Source organism: Danio aesculapii, chromosome 15, assembly GCF_903798145.1.
Source record: "Danio aesculapii chromosome 15, fDanAes4.1, whole genome shotgun sequence".
Classification (NCBI taxonomy): domain Eukaryota; kingdom Metazoa; phylum Chordata; class Actinopteri; order Cypriniformes; family Danionidae; genus Danio; species Danio aesculapii.
In genome coordinates, this window is record NC_079449.1 from 16,532,696 (window position 1) to 16,551,128 (window position 18,433).

The window sequence follows — 18,433 nt, forward strand, 5'->3', positions numbered from 1 at the left end:
TTCTTTCGCCTTCAAATGTGTTTTAATTTCATAGGTGGAACTGCACACTTTACATAAATATAAATATATTAGCCTTCTTATGACACATACCTTCAGCAACTTGTCTGTCATTCCTATACCTTGATGCAATCTTTCTCCAAATGACCTCACATTTCAAAACAAACACATAAGCACAACATTCATTTCTTTCAGCTCTACTCTATGAGGATAACACATTATATCAATTGGCCTGCGAGGTGGTTCACTGGATACCGAACAGTTTGGTGAACATGACTAAGAATGCCTAAGGAAATGTTTATGTTTTCACAGAAAGTGAGTGATGCGATTGTTTTATGTAATTTTTTTTTCAGAACAGCCCATATGACATCCCTATAAGTACGTTAAGGCAGCTGTAAAACACAACCACAGTTAGTTTTCATTAGCCATTTGGCTAGAACCTAAAGGGACAGTTCACCCAAAAATGAAAATACATTCTCCACTTGTTCCAAACCTGAGGGATATTTTTGTTCTGTTGAACACAAGAAGATATTTTGAAGAATGTTGAAAACCACTGAATTTTATAGTATTTGTTTTTCCTACTATGGAAGTCAATGGTGACAGGTTTTCAACATTCTTCAAAATATCTTCTTTAGTGCTTAACAAAAAACCAAAGCTCTAACAGGTTTGGAACAAGTCAAGGGTGAGTAAATGATGACAGATTTTTCATTTTTGGGTGAACTATCCCTTTAATATTTATATGTAGGTTTTACAGCTTTGAATAAAACGGGGTTTGGCAACATAAAAACATCTACTTCTTTCATCATTCGCACGAATCACATTTAAAGCATCTTGCTACATCCCCATCCATCCACCATCGTGTTTCTCTCTTTGAGTGTCTCTTCACGTGGACAAAGCGATCACTGTTCCTCAAGCCACGATGGCTTGTCAGAACCAGGGGGCTTCAACTTCACATTGAACTGTCTGAGAGTCTGTTCCAGCTGCTGCTGGTTTCCAGCGAAATATGCCGAGATGGCATTATGAAACAGCAGGAGCTGTTTGTGCATCACCTTTACCTGGAAAACAACATCCAGAAGAGAAGTGTGAAGAAACCACAATTTAACCGTGTAATATCTCTGACGTCTGAAACAGAGCTGATGAAAAACTACGGTGCACGTCAATGTGGTACCTTGTTTTCCTCCAGGAACTTGAGTTTGATGGTGACATCACTGTGCAGTCGTTCATACTTGTCTTTTTGAATCTGGTACTGTTGTTGAGCCATCTCGATGCGCATCATGGTTGCAGCGTCCCGTGGACCCGCGCTCAACTCCTCCAGGTCGCTCCTGTAGGCATCGAACTCCAGCCTAGAACAAAACGTTAGTATAAACTGGTTCAATAAACCTACACTGTAAAAACCCAACAGTCAACTTTATCAAATGAAATGAGTGTACAGTAGGTAACTCAAAATTGACTGAAAGTTTATTCTACTCATTTGAAAAGAGTTTTAAACTCAGTGTTGAAGGTAATGAGTTATTTTAATACCTCATTACTTCAACTTAAATGGAGTAAGTTCACAGTACTCAAATAGATTAGTCTTTGAACTCAAATGGTTGGTAACAATTAGTTTCCTCAAACGGTTTGAGTTGCCCTAACCTATTGGGTTTTACCGTACTCAGTTGGTTTGAGTTTTTTTGGCTTTTACTGTGCTCTAGTCGCTTCGTTTACTCAAATGGATTAAGTTCACAGTACTCATTAGGATTTGTTTTTGAACTTAAATGGTTTGTTGCAATTGGTTTTCCTCAAATGGTTTGAGTTGCCTTAACTTTTTGGGTTTTACAGTGCAAGCAAAATAAATAGGATTTTTCTTCATAGAGGTTTATGGCTGTAAATGTAAGGCATTAGGACCAATTTAAGAACAAATAAAGAACATTTTATCAAGAATATGAAGGGTACATGATACATCAATATGTTATCTGAATGAAACTTTACTGCCCTTATTCTTCATGTACGAGCGGGCGCAGCCATTTGAATCTTTTTGGCTGGAGACGTCCGGTCTCATTCACTTGCATTCCTTTTTAGACGTTGAAAACAGCTTGTTACGCTGATTGATGTTGTAAACTGATGTTTTCTTTTTATATTATTCTACTTTACTGTACTGTATAGTCATGAACACACTTGTATGTAGAGCAAGTATTTTTATGTTTATTATTCCTAGTCCAGGGTTCATACACATTTGTAGTACTAAAATTCCATGATTTTTCCAGGACATTCAAGTACATTTTTATGACCTCATCTTTAATGTAATGTCTATGTATACATGGTAAATAATAATAATAAAAAAATGCAAGTTTAAATGTATTAAAGCATATCATGAAACACACAAAAATCTATTTAGTTTGAATTAATTTTTTATATCTATTGTATGTAAGATTTCTTTAGATAATGCTTAAACATGGCGGTGCTTTCCCACTGTGCCACCTCTGAAATTGAGACTAAGCCGAAGAAAAATTAATGAATGAACGCTTACAAAACATTCATAATGTGAGGCCAAGTACAAAAAAGAAGTAAAGACAACTAACCTATATTCAAGTATACAGATTTTTGTTAAACTAATTTCCATGACTTTTCCAAAACTTTGGGTTTTTCCTTTTTTCCTAAACTTTCCATGTCAAAATTCAATGACTTTTCCAGGTTTTCCATGACCGTATGAACCCTGCTAATCATTTCACATAGTCAACTGATCGGAAGTTCTAAAGCAATTGCAAAAGACGAGCACACATTGTAGAATAAAGTCAATAAGTGGCAAAACAATTCATTAGTTATATTATCAACACTTTACATTTTGAATGTTGTACGAATCTCCACTATTTAAAAAAAGTATTTTACAAAACATAGCTTATGCTTAGAATAAATCTACTTTAAAAAAATAATCTGGAACATTTATAGATTTATCTTTATAGATCCAATTCAATTGACTGAGTGCATACAGATCTACTATAAATGCTATTTATTAATTAGAAATATTTACTAAAATGTATTAATATTGCCCGTCCATAAGAAAAATGACAAATTATAAAATAAAATATTAAATTATAATTCATTTCTTTGATAGTTTATGATACAGACATATTTGTTCATGTTTAAAGTATAAACTCGCTTAATATTGTTCACTTTCTAATAAATCAACATTTAATTTCTTTATTTGCTTCTCAAATAAATGTATATAGATTAAAGGATGTCTGTATTTGTAAACTAAAATACTGAGAAATATGTTCACTTTTTGCAGTGCATGCAACATTTAATAGCAGGACTATGAATGTAATACTTTATACTCAGATTTCATTTTCATTTTATTTACATCTTAAGCAGTCAGTTTAAAATGATTGCTCATCCACAAATTCTAACTCTGATGTTATTTACTCCATCATTACACCATCATGCTTTATGGTTTAAAACCGGTGTGACTTTTTTTAATGTAGAAAATAAAATAAAGACGTTTTGAAGAATGTTTTGCTTACAATTAGATTTTTATGTTCCAAAGTCAAACATAATTGTAATGGCGGTCAAGAGGGTGAGTAAATAAAGATAACTTTTATTTTTGGGTGAACTACCCCTCTAATTTACTGAAGTAAATATAAATGCATTAGAAATAACACATCTTTAATCTTGATAAGGTCAATAGGTGACAAAACAACTAATTGGTTATATTAACAACACTTTAAAGTTTGAACGTTGTACGAATCTCCACTATTTAAAAAATTCTGCTTTTAAAAAATAAAATATTGAATATTTAGAGATTTATCTTTAGATCCAATTGATTCAGTGCATACAGATCTACTATAAATGCTATTTATTAATTATCAATATTTACTAAAATGTATTAATATTGTTCGTACACAAGAAAAATTACTTTTTTATTTTACACATTAGAATTAATTTCTTTGATAGTTTATGATTAAAATGACCACAAATATCTGCCAATGGCCTTTGTTTATTCAAATGCAAAAGTACATTTTATACAAACATATTTGTTCACGTTTAAAGTATAAACTCACTTAATATTGTTCACTTTCTAAGAAATCAACATTTAATTTCTTCATTTTACATCTCAAATAAATGTATATTGATTCAAGGATGTCTGTATTAGAAAACTAAAACACTGAGGACAATATTCACTTTTTGCAGTGCATGCAACATTTAATAGCAGGACTATGTATTTAATACTTTATACTCTGATTTCATTTTTTCATTTTAATTTTATTTACATCTTAAGCAGTCAGTTTAACATGATTGTTCATCTACAAATTAAAACTCTGATGTTATTTACTCCATCATTACACCATCATGCGGTTTAAAACCAGTGTTACTTTTTATAACGGGAAGAAAATAAAAGAAGACGTTTTGAAGAATGTTTTGCTTATTTCATTTTTATGTTCCAAAGTCATATATAATTAGAATGCCAGTCAAAAGGGCGAGTAAATGAAGACAACTTTATTTTTTGGCTGAACTACCCCTGTAATTTACTGAATTAAATGTTAAATGCATTAGAAATAGCACATTTCGAGGCCCTACATTAATATTGACAAGTTAATACTGTATATGATGCTTACCATAATCAATGTGTAAAAACAATTAAGGCGTGACACAACAGGCAGAGTGTGTTGTGTCTGAACGATGACATCAGACTGACAAATTCAATTGCAAAATAAATTCTTGTTCATTTTAGGCTAAACCTATGCTAATGTTTAATGACGTGAATATCAAGAAATACAAGAGAAAATCAACAATACACAACAAATCCCTGTTATGCAACGTCAGTTCAGTAATACATAGTCAAAATTACAGTTTTTATCCACACCATTTTCATTATCTTGCTCTTAATCCACATACAGTAGCATGAGTTTGTTATTTAAAAGGTTTTCTAGATGTTTTTTATTTGATTGATCAATATGTATTTGATCTAATGAAAACATTTTTTTTAAACGTATTGGCTAATAGTACATTCACTCATCAAATAATTATAGCACTAAGATACCTTGCATTCTCATACGTCTTGATGGTCATGAGAGTGTCCTCCATGGTTTTGTTGACTAGCGTATTAATGCTGGACACAAAGAAATTAATGGCACCCAGGAGCGTCTCTCCATTCTTGCATAGCAGTCTTTGTGTCTCTGCATTATAGCCAAACTCATCCTGCAAGGGGATTACATGAAGTTCATATTAGGGCATATACCTGTATTCATAAAGCTATTAAACCATCAAATAGAGGCACATGCAAATCATCAGTGAATACGCTACATTTCACACACTTTAGATGTCGTATTTACTACATGTGTAATAGTACCTGTACTTTGCTTGGGTGCATAATATACAGTACATAGCTCTGATGAAACATATTAATTTCCATTATTAAGTTCCAAAATCCTTTTTATAAATTAGGCAGTTCATGTGTGATTAAAAATTGACTAGCATAGCATCCAATAACGTCCAGACGATTTATTTTTTGGTTATTTTGAAAAGAAACATTCTATAAATAATTGAATTTCCATTAACCTGTCAGCAATGTCTTAATGGTGCTGGATGTAAGTTTTTGACTCTTTTAAAGCATACAAATACCATAATATGTTGATTAAGTGAAGTGAAGATTCTTGTTTATCTGAAAAACAATGCTAAAATCAGATATTCTGTCTTTGAAAATGTAAGTTATGTGCCGGAACGCGGTCTTTGTTTAGGTCCGTTTAACCCGCACACGACCAGTTTAGCCAATTATGTTTCAGCACCCGGGTTGCCTTGTTGGAAAACCAGTCATTTCATTTTTTCATTCATTCATAAAGGCTCTCAAAGCAGGCATCTGTGACTGAAATGCGACCCCCGGTGGACAGTTGCAGACTCAGAAATGAGACAGATTCAGATTTCCACATGAGGTGGTTATTAATTAGCAAATAATATAAATATGACGCGCGTTAACATTAGGTTAGCAGGTTACATTGTAACCGGGTGTCCTAACAACACGCTATGCGACGAGATTTGCAGTCATAAGCAATTTGGCTGTTTGCACAAGATGAAACATGACAGAAACTTAAATACAGCCATTCAGAAGCACAGAATATGCACTCACTCACAAAACAGTAAGGTTTCTAATCTAATTAATGCATATTAAACCTCTTTGATTCACAGTTCTTAAGTTCAATTTCAAACGGTTTAATTTATTTTCAGGATCTGAGGTGAACTATCGGCTGCGCTTTTCAGTAGTATGGCAATAAACGTCATGTGAAATGGCATTCAAACTCACATTGTTAGCGTTTAAGACTGAATAAAGCACATGAGGTGTACATGGGATGATCGTTGTCAGTATTCTGTTGTTCAGCTGCAAGAAATAGAAGCTGTTGCTTTTATTTAGAACACGATTTAAATGAGCCTTTAGACTCGATCGTCAGACTCACCCATGTTGGTCCTCAATCTGGCAACCTGCGCTTGCATTTTGCTTGAGAAACTGCTCGCTGCAGAGCCACTTGAGCTCCAGCAAGGGGGAGCTTGAGCTTCTCCTCCTATAAGCTGTTTTAATGCGTACACCCACCCCACCCCTAACCCCCAGTGACATCACTCGTAGAAGTGCAAGGAAGGAGGAGCTGGAGCTCAAGCCCCCCCTTGCTGAAGCCCAGCTCTGCCCAAGTGGCTCTGCAATGAGCACCACTTGTTTTGCTTTGATCCAGGAATGCAATACTTAGTTCAACCACTGGATGTCAAACTTTCATACTACACATTTAAGCATGGAAGGTATATAATTAAATAAATTAAGTACATATTATACTTCATCAGATTAGAGTAAAAAATAACTATTTTATAATTACATTAAGTTTAAATATTTTAATGTAAAAAAAAACTGACTTGTGTGCGATGTACCTGTTTGCAAGCATTTTTCAATTCAAATGCTGTCATTTGTTGTTATTAATTTGTTGAATTTAATAGTGTGGCCTTTGAGAATTGTAGATTTAAAGGACTTTTTAAAGGCCAATTTTACAGTTGAGTTGAACCATTTATGAAACTATTAAGCTGATTTCTTGTTCTGGCCTGGTCACTTTTAGCTTAGCATAATGAATTGAAACGGATTTGACCATTAACATTTCATATAAAAAAAATTTTAAAAAAGAATTTTGATAATTTTCCTATTTAAAGCTGGAGTCTTCAGTAGTTACAACGTGTAAAAATTACTATTTTCTAGGCCAATATTACTAGGAACTACAGTATATTCTCATTTCTGACAAAATAGTGAAGAAACTTTTGCTGTACCATGGCTGCATGCCAGGTGGAATGATATTACGCAGCTTATGAGAATGGGCTGATTTCAGATGGTGCTCTATTGTGCTCCATCTGATAGCATGACAGATTTAGTATTCTTTAGGAGGCTCTTTTTTAAAAGGTGGAGTGTGCCTTTAAATATTTTAGCAATGTGCAAGTAATAAGGGTCCCTATATTATTTAGATAGATCACAATTAACAATTCATAGATTTTTTTATCTACAGTATAAGTCAGAATTATTAGCTCCCCTGTTTATTTTTTCCCCCAATTTCTGTTTAACGGAGAGAAACTAATTTCAACACATTTCTAAACATAATAGTTTTAATAACTCATTTCTAATAACTGATTTATTTTATCTTTGCTATGATGACAGTAAATAATATTTGACTAGATATTTTTCAAGACACTTTTATACAGCTTAAAGTGACATTTAAAGGCTTAACTATGATAATTAGGTTAACTAGGCAGGTTAGGGTAATTAGGCAAGTTATTGTAAAATGATGGTTTGTTCTGTAGACTGTCGAAAAAAATATAGCTTAAAGGGGCTAATAATTTTGACCTTAAAATGGTTCAGAAAAAACTAAAAAACTGCTTTTATTCTAGTTGAAACAATACAAATAAGACTTTCTCCAGAAGAAAAAATATTATCAGACATACTGTGAAAATTTCCTTGCTCTGTTAAACATCATTTGGGAAATATTTAAAAAAGAAAAGAAAAATCAAAGGAGGGATAATAATTCTGAATTTAACTGTATACATTTTTTTTGTTGTGACAAAATTTCAGCACATAAATGAGCAATTATATGTTAAAAGTCCCATGAATATAAAATGAAAACATTTTAGATGTTAGTTTCAGTCTGTTAGTTTTAAGCATATCTATTAGCTTGTGTGCTAAACAGTGATAAAATTCACATTTAGAAAATATAAAACTGATGTAAACATCCAAAGCTTGCAAAGTTAGTCACGTCGCATAAATGGATGAACGATTTTTTTCACATCACCTCATACTTCATTTTCTCATCAAATCTTGACCAATCAAATGCTCTCTAGAATCTGACATGCTCCGCCCTCTACCAGACACTTCTCATTTGATGTGCTTGAGCTCAACCACTCTCACTGGCAGAGCTGTGATAAAAACAACACTATTGGCTGTTCTTTTAAAAGGGAGGCTTATCTATGTCCCACCCTCTCTTCAATTTTCAGTTGAAATTAAGTAAAACATCCATTAGAAAATGCACATTTCAAAGCACTTCACAGGACCGTTAAGTTGTTTCCCTTGAACTGAAAATGTACCAAACAGGGCATTCAAATCCAAGGTAAAGTATGTACTGAACAATACTCTACTACACTATGTAATGCTAAGACTATAATATATAGTGATGAAGACTCGCATTTGAATTCAATTCAGTAAATTTCAATTCAATGAACCGCAAAAAAAAATCCTTGTCTTTATTTTGACAGTACAGGACATTACAGTAAGATGCCGTGATACGATGTAACCAAATATAAAAATGGCTTAACATCTGCAGCCAGAACAGGGACAGAAAAAAAATTATACATTACCTGCAATTCTGGCGATTTCTGGCTAAGATCAGCAAAAGTGTCCCCGAGAGCCTGCTGAGTCTGCACCATGTTGTAGAAATGGTTGGTGAGCTCACGTGCAAGCCTCAAAATACGCTCGTACTTCAGCTTAGTCTCTCTCAGCACATCAATCTGAGCCTCCAGCTCCATGTCCACCGTCTTCGTGCCACGACCGAAGCGCTCCGAAAACATCTGTTTTGTGCACTGACAGAAAGAGAGAAACAGATACAAATAAATTAAAATTGTAGCTCTATGCTAACATTATTAAGCCCTGTAAATGCAAAACCCCATTAATATGTGACGCTGCACCACAATAGTTGCACATGACTACTTTTGGTAAGAACCAGAAATACACTGTAAAAAATGCTGGGTTCCACACAATTGATTGGTGTTGGGAAAACATAAAGGAATTAAGTTAACATCTTAATTTATTTACAAATTTAAGTGAATTGAACATAAAACAATTAAGTTACCACAAAAATATGCATTGTTTTGCATTGTTTCAGGTAACTTTAAATTATTACTTTGAACAAACAGCAAATGTCATTTTTCTGCTACGTCAAAATTATAGATTTTAGTTTTATGACAAAAATCCTTAGAATATTAATTAAAGATCATGTTCTATGAAGATATTTTGTACAGCTACTACTAAAGGTATGCTAAAACTTGGTTAGTAACACGCTTTGACAAAAGTTTTTTTTGGACAACTTTAAAAGAGATTTTTTAGTTTTTTTTAACCAAAATCCAGATTTTCAAATAGATATGCCAAATACTGTCATATCCCCCCAAAAAAAATTATAATTAAAAAAATAAAATTATAATTTTTTAAAATCTGCTTTTTTAGATTATGTATAAATCTCAATTTCACAAAATTGACAAAATTGACACTTATTGACATTGGTTTTGTGGTCAAGGGTCACATATTTGCACGTAAATATTAAGAAAAGTCCATAAAAATAGCCAACACAGAGGCAGTAAGAAAAGAGTTAAACAATATAATTCCTCAAAGCTTTAGTTTATCCAAAATGACAGTAAAGACACAATGTTACATAATAATTAAAAAAAAAAATTCTTTTAAATACAACTGTTTTCAACACTAATTATAATGATAATAATAATAATAGTAGTAGTAGTAGTAAAAGAAGAAGAAATCTGAGAACTGGTGTATGTTAAAAATGTATCTTTGCTATCAGAAAAATAAATGACATTTCATATCGCATTACTAGAATAGGTTGTTCTTTTAATTTGTAATAATATTTTCACAATATTACAGTACTTTTGATCAAACAAAACCTTGGAGACCACTGAGACTTAAAGTACTGTATTACATTAAGCTGCCATTTCCATATGGAACTGAAGAGAATCATCACTGAAGTAACTAGAACAAACCCAGCATTCTGTGGAACTGAATGCATCTAATGAACTGAATTTGTTTCACACCGATTAAACTTCATTTACTTTAATTTACACTGTATAGGGTGCTATAAAATTAAAAATACGAAGGCTTGACATGGTAGGATTGTTACCTTGTATGTGTTAATGCTCCACTTTTTCACTGTGTCAAATTTCTCCACAGCTACTCCTCTTGTGGCCTCCTCTGACATCAATGATGGGTTGCTGTTGCTGTGGTGCATGCTCGGAGCTAAGGGGAGAACATTTCAGTCATTTTTATAATAAATACGCACCCATAAGGACATTTTGGATTTAAGGCACACCATTTTGAATAACATAACCTAGTTAAGTCTATAAAGGTCACAGTATTTCCTTTACAAAAATCTCATATAGTAACAAAATAATTGACAGAAGCAACATTACTATATTGAACCATCATCACTGATTTCTATGTATATAACCAACAATCATTTATTCCTGAGACTCAAAAATGAATAGGGACAAGATAAAAATGTGATGACTGAAAATGAGAAATGACTGATAATTGTGGGTTGAAAGGAATGGGTGAGGTGGCCCTGGGATACCTGGATAATTCCCTGGCTGGTTTGCTATCCGGCTGGCAGCTGATTGGCTGGGAGTGATGCCCCTGGATTTGGAGCGAATGTCTGAAATGAATGAATAACAGTGGACGGGTGGAGGAATGGGATGGAGGTTTAGTTGAAGTGAAAGGCCATTAGGGAAATTGAAACACTGTTTCTGTGTGTGTGTGTGTTGTGTGCGGGTAATAAGTATGAGTAATACAAATTAATTGGGTAAAACAATAATAGTATTGTGATGAAGATTATAGCAGACAATGAAATGCAAAATGAATTATCAATATATGTATGATAACTGTGAATTATGATAATTAAGGAATTAAAAATGATATTTCAGCAATATTACAGAGTAAATGCTTACAAGTGAAGGTTTATTAAAAGCAGGAGGATGAAAAGAGAGGAAAGCTAGAAAAAGATAAAAGTGGAAGCACAGGATGATTGTGCACAGTGGCGGTCATCATAAATGTATTCAAATAAACAGCATCAATGAAAATGATTATATACACACTAGTGGTGCAACAGATCACAAGTCACACGGTTCGGATCACACTACAGTTTTTTAAGTCATGGATCGGATCATTTTTCGGATCAGCAAAAAAGGGAGAGGACAAATGTCATTTGCTTTCCATTTATTCAAAAATACAGTTGAAGTCAGAATAATTAAACCCCCTGAATTATTAGCCCCCCTGTTTTTTTTTTCATATTTTTCAAGACACTTTTATACAGCTTAAAGTGACATTTGAAGGCTTAACTAGGTTAATTAGGTTAACTAGGCAGGTTAGGGTAATTAGGCAAGTCACTGTATAATGATGGTTTGTTCTATCGAAAAAATATATAGCTTAATAGGGCTAATAATTTTGACCTTAAAATGGTTTTTAAAGAATTAAAAACTGCTTTTATTCTAGCCGAAATAAACCAAATAAGACTTCCTCCAGAAGAAAAAATATTATCAGACATACTGTGAAAATTTCCATGCTCTGTTAAACATCATTTAAAAATATTTATAAAAGTAAATATTTAAAAAAGAAAAAAAATTCTAATTCTAAAAATTCTATTATTTAATAATTCTGATTGCAATTGTATTACTGCAAAAACCATTGGTTTTAACAAACATAACTTAGAACCTGTCATTTTAAATAAAAAAAAAAAAAGCTACTGTTGCTGATAATGCTAAATATAGAAATCTAAAATAGTGTACAACAGAACATATTTATCTTCAATTAATTATTCTACAATTCACACATAAAAACTTCATGTTTCATTATAGTGATCATTTTTGAAAACCTATTCAGTGACATGATTTTGATGGTTGTTTGTCGCCACCTTTTGGTTAAATAATGTAATTGCTACAACATTCAACATACAACATACAACAAAAGTTTAAAGGACGATTTTAATCTTTACCATAATCCTTTATATCTGAACTCTAAACTGTTCTCCCAGTGCTTATGTTATTTGATTGTTTGTAACTAACTGAAAAAGTATAAAGATTTAATCTCTCTTGATCAAACGCAGATTTGAATGCAGCGCTTCTAAGGATTCATAAACATATGCAAATCATTATCATTTATCATTCATGTTGTGCGGGTTTGAATTGAGATCACGATTTTAATGTTTAATTGTGAAGCTTTACACTGAATGTATTAATGCAGGCTAAACAAACAGTGACAGAAAACACCTTTAATCAAAAACCCAATCATAGGTCCCAACACTTTTGTCCACAACTTTTACCATCATTTTTATATTTTACAGAGAAGCCTAAATGCTTTCATACATTTGATTTGAATGACACGGGAGGTGATCTCTCTTTAATTGTTTTACATGTTGGATTAACCTACAAGTTCAAAAAAGTAATTATTCCGTGGGTCACATGCGTTCTGAACTGTGGGTCGTGATCTGTTACACCCCTAATATACACTAATGATAAATTATTTTGCTGAACCCATCAGTTTGCTTTAACTGAATTAACTAATATTTTAAATATTAATTACTTACTTAAAATGTGAATTACTATAAACTTTTAATAGTAGAATTAATCCAGAAAATCTGCATTACCAATGATGCACACCCCCCAAATATGTTGAGCTTCACCCACTCCCATAAAGCATCATACTTTTTTTAATATCTGATTTGTAAACTGGATAGATATCCAAATGATGTAACAATACATTAAATAAATCAAATCATTTTTCACAGACCGCCACTGGCTTTATCAGTCAGGTTAGGTTCTCTAGGATGTGTGTTAGACATTAATGATATGTTAACTTGGTAAGGCCAACTATGTTACTGAACATACAGGAACACCATTGAAAGAATCATTATGCATTCCACAGTACAAATACATTCAGCTCACAAACAACCTTTTTTTAAAATGATAAAACAGGTTTATGCAGCATTTGCAAACATGCATCCACCATGCGACAGTCCTCAGCATCCTGTAGAAAAGAGCCAAATGGTTTGTTGTTTAAAATGCTGACGAATACATTTAAGGGAGAAAGAGGAAGCTGTAGGGACAAAGCCTCTAAAATTAGATCTTCCATCAAGTTAGCATGCATACTTAAAGACACCTGGTTTGGGTGCGTTACCACATCTTCTCTCAAAATACTCCGGGTTGAAACGAATGGCTGGTCCTAAACATATACGTCAGCAGAAATGTCATTTGAAGTCTGTCAGCTGCATGACTCAGATGCCGCTTCAAATTGAAGCAAAATTGCATTCTAATTGGAGAGATTTTAAAGTGCACTTTACCTTTTATGGAACTAGTAGGTATGATGCCCTCTGCTGCCCCTCCATAGCCTCCAGACACAATGCTGGTTTCGTTCAGGTTTGGTCCAGACACCATCACCTGCTGCAAATCCTGAATAGGATGAGGTGAAAACATCAGAGTATTTTTACACTGACATAATTATACAGAGACAAAACACATTTAGCACAGACTGCACACTAGATGGGGAAAACACAAGCGGGATGGAGGATGGAGCAGTGTTATTGTAGCTTTTTTTATTTATTATTTTAAACACAATTTTCACTTTTTTAATATTTCAGTTTTAGCTTCAATATTTCTAATTTTCAGATTTTTTTTTAAATAAGTTTTTATGTAACATTTTCATCTATGTTTTTTCCAAATTAACAGGAAAATATCATGTTAAAATAATGTTTAATGTTTTAGTTGACAATGCAAAAAAAATGAGATGATAAAAGTTTGTATGTGTTTACATAATAGTTAAAAAATTTAAAAAGCTTATTTCTGTGCTTATTTAAGAGTACTTTGTTATATATTCATACATAAAACCTGTCCTTCACCCTACTAATTACCCGCTTATTAAGAGGTAGTAAGGTAGAAGTAGGTTTAGGTTTGGGTAGGATTAGGGATGTACACTACATGACAAAAGTCTTGTCGCCCATCCAAGTTTTATGAACAACAAATAATGACTTCACTTCAAGTTGATAATTTAGTATCAGAAGTGGCTTATATGAAAGGCAAAGGCCTTTCTTAGACAAATGCCTTTTCACTTAACAAAAAATAATGTACAGTATAGAATATAAAGTCATGGTACAGTGGAAAAATAATGAATATTGTGTAGGACTCCAATGCGCTTTGATGACTGCATCCATACATCTCTGCAATGACTTAAATAACTTATTAATAAAGTCATCTGGAATGGCAAAGAAAGCGTTCTTGCAGGACACCCAGAGTTTATCAAGATTCATTGGATTCATCTTCAATGCCTCCTCCATCTTACCCCAGACATGCTAAATAATGTTCATGTCTGGTAACTGGGCTGGCCAATCCTGGAGCCCCTTGACCTTCTTTGCTTTCAGGAACTTTGATGTGGAGGCTGAAGTATGAGAAGGAGCGCTATCCTGCTGAAGAATTTGCCCTCTGCTGTGGTTTGTAATATAATGGGCAGCACAAATGTCTTGATACCTCAGGCTGTTGATGTTGACATTCAAATCTAAGATCTCTCGCACACCCCCATACTAAATGTAACCCCAAAACAATTTTTCCAAACTTGACTGATTTCTGGGAGAATCTTGGATCCATATGGATTCCAATAGTAGTTGTTATTATTAGGATGCAGTTTAACAGATGTTCCATCAGAAAAATCTACCATTTGCCACGTTTCCAAATGATAAAAGTCAAACTAGAAGTCAAATTATTATTTGTTGCTCTTACAACTGGGATCAACAACAAGACTTTTGTCAAGTAGTGTAGAATTTTATAACTACTAATGAAAAGTTAATAACTTAATAATAGGCCAATAATAAACCAGTAGTTAATAGCATTAATTGTGATGTAAAGTGTTACCAAAACCTCAATATGTAAAATTAAAATCTCAAAAAACTTGGTCATTTTGGTTATGGTGAATCCCTATAAATCCATCGAAATCAGGTGTGTCTATAAAACACATGGAAATAAACTATTTGCATGACTGATTTCCCTATCTCTGCTTGACTTTTTAGACCAATAAACAGCTCCTGTTTGTGATCAATCCTCCACCGAACCCCATGAGAAGTCAGTGACTATGTTGTGGGCAACTATGCAAACCTTCAACCATACTAAAAATCAAAGGGAATGAGGTTCCAACATATAGGGGCACCCACAAACTCTCCCTCACCATTGCCACTGGTAGTGTGCCTACAATTTCATCTAAGATCCCACCAATCTGTGCACCCTGTGACATGAAGAAACAAAAAACGTGAAAAAAAACAAAAGATGGTGAGACAGAAACACAGAGAAAACAAACATGTGCTGAAGTAACCAAGCAGAACAAGATCGCAAGACTTAAATTAACAGGGTCTATATTTACAACAGCTCATTAATGTGTGATTAAGCCAACTGTTCGGATCCTGCCACACAGTATCAAGAGGAACAGGATGTCACAGCACATTTAGGTGTGGTTCAAGGAAGAATTGAGTGGCGGTACTGAAAATTAAGTTGGATGGAGAGTGGATACACACCTGCTCAAGACTGTCATCCTCTGCCGACCTGCTGTCCCCATTGCTGTTGATGGGTATTTCCATGGTGGCGGCTTTGCTCAGAAGACTATCGGTCATGATGGATATCTGTGAATGAATATGGATAAGCAAGCAGTTAGACAGACAGACAGACAGACAGACAGATAGATAGATAGATAAACAAAGAGAGACAGATACATATAGAGACAGACAGACAGACAGACAGACAGACAGACGGGGACAGACGGATGGATGGATGGATGGATGGATGGATAGATAAACAGATGGATGAGTGAAACAAAGAGACAGAGACAGACAGACAGACAGATAGACAAAGAGAGACAGATACATAGAGACAGACAGACAGACAGACAGACAGACAGACAGACAGACAGACAGACAGACGGACGGATGGATGGACGGAAGGATAGATAAACAGATGGATGAGTGAAACAAAGAGACATATATATAGACAGACAGACAGACAGACAGACAGATAGATAGATAGATAAACAGAGACAGACACATACAGACAGACAGATTAAACAGACAGTTGAATGACAGACATGCTAGATAGACAAATGCAGACGTTTAAATGTATGTAGACGCTAAAATGTAGACAGACAAATAGACATGTTAACAAAAAGAGATAGACAGATAGACATACAGATAGATAGACTGAATGACAGACAGATAGGTTAACAGATGCGGATACAGATAGACAGGCAGACGTAGTTTAAGCAGGCAGACGAGCAGATTTAGACTGAATGACAGATAACTAGACAGACGAACGTAGACATTAAAATGTAGACAGACAGATGAACATGTTAACAGAGAGAGACAGTTAGAAAGATAGTGATAGACTGAACAACAGACATGCTAGACAGATACACACATAGTTTAAAAATGTAGATAGATAGATCCAGTTTGAGGAAATACATTAATACAAGCTTATTAAAACATTTAAGTTAATGTGTTGTAAATATAACTACCTGTAAAGTAAGACAGGCAAATTAATAATACATAATAGACTTGCAAAGGACGTCTTAATATAACGTTAAAATCAATGTTACATTGCATGTATGAATTTCTACAGTATATGCCAGCCTATTAGCAGCAGCAATCTCAGGCCCTTACAAAACTACTCCAACAGGCATCGGCCGAAATTGCACACACATATATATATATATATATATATGGGGAACGGATGGATTACACTTAATTCTACGGTGCGAATAGACGCCATGACGGGATTGAGCCGGAGCAGGTCAAGCGTCCTCCGATTGTCATTACTGCTGCGCTGCTACGTGTCACACAGGGAGAGGAGAGGATGCTTGACCTACACGATCACCATCTGCCGCCGATTTATTTACCTGTATGCCGTCTCAACCGCTGAACCGAACCGGACCGCATTGAAGATTATTCCATGATCAAAACACGATGTGTGTGTGTTTTTAACGGATGTCTGGAGGGCGAATAATCTCCACTGACTCCTCAGTCAATCCTCTTGGTCGCTCGGTAACACAAATCCTCTCCGTCCGTTCTCTGCAAACGGAAGTGACGACGTGACATTCTTCGGGGTTGCTGGAGCGCCAATACACTAAAGTAAACAGCAATACGGGCATTTATTTTTACATAACGTACAGTTCAAATATATTTTTGTGCGTGTGAGATTATTAGTAATGTGTAGCTTTCTGTAAAAAGAAACATAAAGAAAGATTTACAGGATGGTACTGTTATACTCGGAGTAACCAGGAGGTGTCAGCATCACTTCAGAAATGTAAGCATCGCTTCAAGATTACTAGCTCTGGTCAACTCATTTTGGATATTAAATGTGTTTTGTTCCAACTTTCCTAATTCATTGATATATTACATTTTTAAAACACTTTAATAGTGAAATGTATGCAGAACATCTGCATTACCAATGATGTAGAGCAGAAAGCTCACACCCACAAATAACTAGCTTTGTTCGCTCTTGTAAAGGATAAAGCTTTTGCAATTTTCATATCTGATTTGTAAACTGAATGGATATTCAAACGATGTGACAATACATAATACATACAATAATTTAGTTAACTATAAATTAAACTATAAATAAGACTAACCAAATATAAATTAAAATAGTTCTGTTTAACTCATTTTGGATATTAAATGTGTTTTATTCCAACTTTCTTAACTCGTTGATATATTACAGTTGGAAACCACAGTTTTAAACAGTTTTAAACAGTTGGAACCACATCAGGCTCAATTTTAGATATCTGACAAAAATATTTAAACATTGTTTTCATAGCGTTATGTTTGATCGTGCATACAGCCTTCGGCCAGTGGGGCTCCTATAAGTATATTCATTTTAATGCATGTATGTATTAATAAAGTCTTTAATAAAGTCTGAAGATCTACACGCTTCTAATTAGTCTCTGCTAATTAGACCAAAACAAAAAGCAAAAATGTGATCTATCTTTATTTTTTAATGTATGCTGCTACAGAAAACACAATCTCATTTGGTGTAACAATTTATTAATTAGATATCTTGAAAGGCATATTTAGAAGATACATTTATTTTATAAAGTGTTTAAACATGTTGGTGTTTTGTTATTTTGATATTTTATCTGAACAATTACTTACATTCT

The 18,433-nt window shown here is 33.8% G+C and overlaps 1 protein-coding gene across 5 annotated transcripts; it reads right to left on the reverse strand.

Moving 5' to 3' along the window:
• On the reverse strand, nucleotides 1-17,344 carry arfip2a (ADP-ribosylation factor interacting protein 2a). Of its 5 annotated transcripts, XM_056473515.1 has the most exons (11): nucleotides 17,177-17,344; nucleotides 15,807-15,911; nucleotides 15,464-15,520; nucleotides 13,593-13,701; nucleotides 13,412-13,474; nucleotides 10,833-10,913; nucleotides 10,383-10,498; nucleotides 8,839-9,060; nucleotides 5,012-5,169; nucleotides 1,166-1,340; nucleotides 1-1,052 (listed from the first exon to the last, which is right to left on the reverse strand). In XM_056473515.1, exons 2-11 carry the CDS (start codon nucleotides 15,900-15,902, stop codon nucleotides 897-899), a joined length of 1,233 nt encoding a protein of 410 aa, XP_056329490.1. In that variant the 5' UTR covers nucleotides 15,903-15,911; nucleotides 17,177-17,344; the 3' UTR covers nucleotides 1-896. The 5 variants fall into 5 exon arrangements, with proteins under 5 accessions (XP_056329490.1, XP_056329491.1, XP_056329492.1 ...); XM_056473516.1 differs by lacking the exon at nucleotides 15,464-15,520; XM_056473517.1 differs by lacking the exon at nucleotides 13,412-13,474.
• Between the last annotated feature and the right edge of the window lie 1,089 nt (nucleotides 17,345-18,433).